Source organism: Montipora foliosa, chromosome 4, assembly GCF_036669935.1.
Source record: "Montipora foliosa isolate CH-2021 chromosome 4, ASM3666993v2, whole genome shotgun sequence".
Taxonomy (NCBI): Eukaryota; Metazoa; Cnidaria; class Anthozoa; order Scleractinia; family Acroporidae; genus Montipora; species Montipora foliosa.
In genome coordinates this window covers 35570345-35572844 of record NC_090872.1, presented here as the reverse complement: position 1 = coordinate 35572844, position 2500 = coordinate 35570345, and the positions used below count along the sequence as shown (strand labels likewise).

At 37.6% G+C, this 2500-nt stretch overlaps 2 protein-coding genes across 3 annotated transcripts in view; one reads left to right on the top strand and one right to left on the bottom strand.

Annotated features, from left to right (window-relative positions):
- The window catches only part of LOC138000707 (uncharacterized), a 2448-nt gene extending 2297 nt beyond the window's left edge, over positions 1 to 151 (top strand). Inside the window, exon 2 of the mRNA XM_068847320.1 lies at positions 1 to 151. This exon is cut by the window's left edge and continues 1526 nt beyond it. The gene's annotated coding sequence lies outside the window, so the exon portion shown is untranslated.
- Positions 152 to 337: 186 nt separating this feature from the next.
- Positions 338 to 2500, bottom strand: part of LOC138000706 (G2/M phase-specific E3 ubiquitin-protein ligase-like) — a 7443-nt gene continuing 5280 nt past the window's right edge. For both annotated transcript variants that reach the window (XM_068847319.1, XM_068847318.1), the window contains 3 exons: positions 2341 to 2500; positions 1243 to 1717; positions 338 to 1067 (listed from right to left, as the gene is read on the bottom strand). The exon at positions 2341 to 2500 is cut by the window's right edge and continues 175 nt beyond it. In XM_068847319.1, the coding sequence (XP_068703420.1) occupies positions 426 to 1067; positions 1243 to 1717; positions 2341 to 2500 (1277 nt within the window). In that variant the 3' untranslated portion in view covers positions 338 to 425. The remainder of the gene's footprint in view (positions 1068 to 1242; positions 1718 to 2340) is intronic.

Below are 2500 nucleotides of genomic sequence, written 5' to 3'. Positions count from 1 at the left end.
GCAATCTATGTTTTTACTGTCAATTTCCTCATTAGCATCATAACATATCAGAAATGTAACATACAGTAAGCTATTAGTCCATGATGTACTAATTATTATGAGAAAATATTTTTAATAGGAAGGAAATATAACCTGAACATTAAATATAAAGACATGCATTCAGTTTGCATGAAAACAGTTGCCAAACACACTCCAGTTGTTTCAAGGGAGGATAGCAAAATCAGCTGGAATACATCCACTCTGACTCAAGAATCAGTATAAAAACATAACCTTTAAGAACATTATAATTTCAAGATTAAGAAACAACGAAGCACACGTCATGCCTCCATACGGTTACAGCAACAAAAGTGAAAGATAAGAAAAGTTGTGAAAAGTACAGTCAAAGACCAGGTCTTCAAAACATTAATTTTAGAAAAGTCACTGAGTTAAATTTTTCCAAATCCGTGACAATCTTGCAAAGCTTGTAACAGCATCTCTTCCATTTCTTGATAACTTTGCACATCACGAGGAATGTAGAATTCTAGGGAACAAGTGGAGCAATAAGGCAGCCTCTTCTCAAATTGGACTTGTGAAAAGAACTTAATTTTGATGTAATCACTAAAGCCAGCAGGTGGAACAGTATCTGCTTCAGTGATGAAGGTCAGGACTTCATCAACAGATACAGGAAACCCATCCTTTCCAAGGTTGTCAACAAATTCTTCCCACCACATCGTAGTCAACTCCTCCCCTTCCCTGTTATTAGCTCCTTCAGGAGAGAAGCAAATCTGATATAAAGCTCTGAATTCATCTGAAGTAAGGCTTCGAGCATCCATTGTGAACAGTTCCTTGAACAAGTGTGGTGCCATCTCCAAGTTGGCTTTGATTGATGGCACTGACATGACACCTTGCTTGAATTGGTCAATTGCTGCTTTGGATTTGTATATTACTGAATAATCACAAATGACACGTACAAGCTGAACTTTCTCAGAAAAGGACCACTTTGTCTTTGAGATACCACATGCAAACAGCAACTCTTGCTCTTTGGCCAGGACCTCTGCAAATTCCTGTTCTGTTGCCGAGTCACAGATCTGTAACGCAAGAAAAGTAATCAGTGGCTACGACCGAACATAAGAAGGACATTTTAACTGATGTACAAGTAGTTGGAACATTATCATCAAAGACATGTTTATTCAATCTTTAAATTTTATGTTACACTCATGCTGTGTATGGGAAGATGATATTTTGTATCATAGTTTACTGTACCTTGCGTACTTTATCTTGCATCTCTGGATCTGCTATTTCATCTAGTGATGGTACACTCATTTCGGGTTGTTCTACCATAAACCAGAACACAGCAGATGATAAGCATCTGATGCCTGGGCCCCCTTGCTGTAGTGATGCTGCAACCATGCGTCCAGCTTGGAAGTAGGTCTTAGATGCCAGCAAAACTGGATTCATGGTGAAAGTTTTCTTGCTTCCCTCTGAACCTTCCAAAATGCCTGAATGTTCAGCAAGATTTGACATGAGCAATCGGAAAAATTCACGTTTTGGACCGCCCTCATCTGCAGCTTCTTCCCCAATGAAATGTATCTCAAAGCAATGGTCCAAACTGAAATCACTCTTGTTAAATGCACGCAAAGTGTCCTCCCATAGGTGTCGTCTCCTAACCCGTATCACTTGGCGGGAGATCATGTCCAATTTGCTTTGAGCAGTCACGAGCATTTCCTTTAGAGCATCTCTAAAAAAAACCAACAGTATTATGATCACTGCTCTACAAATATTTCACTTTTGTAACTGGTATATTTTTTTTATTTATGAGAGTTTGAACCATTTTGTTTATAAGATGCTTGACTCCACAAGATGCCATCATTGCAAAAGTAAAGATTTGCATTTTGCTCCTGCAGAAAGCTGTAAAATTTAGGAGGTGCTATGGCTTTAAGAGCAGAACTTCTTGTATAGCTTTATGTTCAAATTTGGGTCTTGAAAGTTAGAGTTACGTTCAGCACACATATCATTGTGGCACTGTAGTTAAATCACCATGTGGGTATTTTATTATGTGGTTATTTTTGTTGTTTAAGTTTTAGACAATGAAAAAATTTTTCGGCCAAATGACAGTTATGTTTGTATGCTGTAAACAAAGCCACCCTTTATTTCAGTTACTGTAGTACTTGCAAAGCTTACCCAAATAATAACCTCTGATAATAATAAAATTTGTTTATCTAACATCCCCCAAAAAATCTTACCTAGAAATTACCTTGAACTTCTTTAGACCAAAATATCATGACAGAAAGGTTATTAGTGGAGAGGGTGATATATTCCTACTTGTATGCATGGATATTACTACTTGTGTGTACTATTTACCTGTCATGATCGATTGCTTCATGTACAAGTACAACATTTGTGCCAGTATATCTTGTAGGATTAGCAGAAGCTAAAAGTGCCTCTTGCAATGAGATGTCATCGTCATCACCAAAGTAGTCCTCGTCATCACTCAGTTTTACATCAAGATCACAGTAGGTCT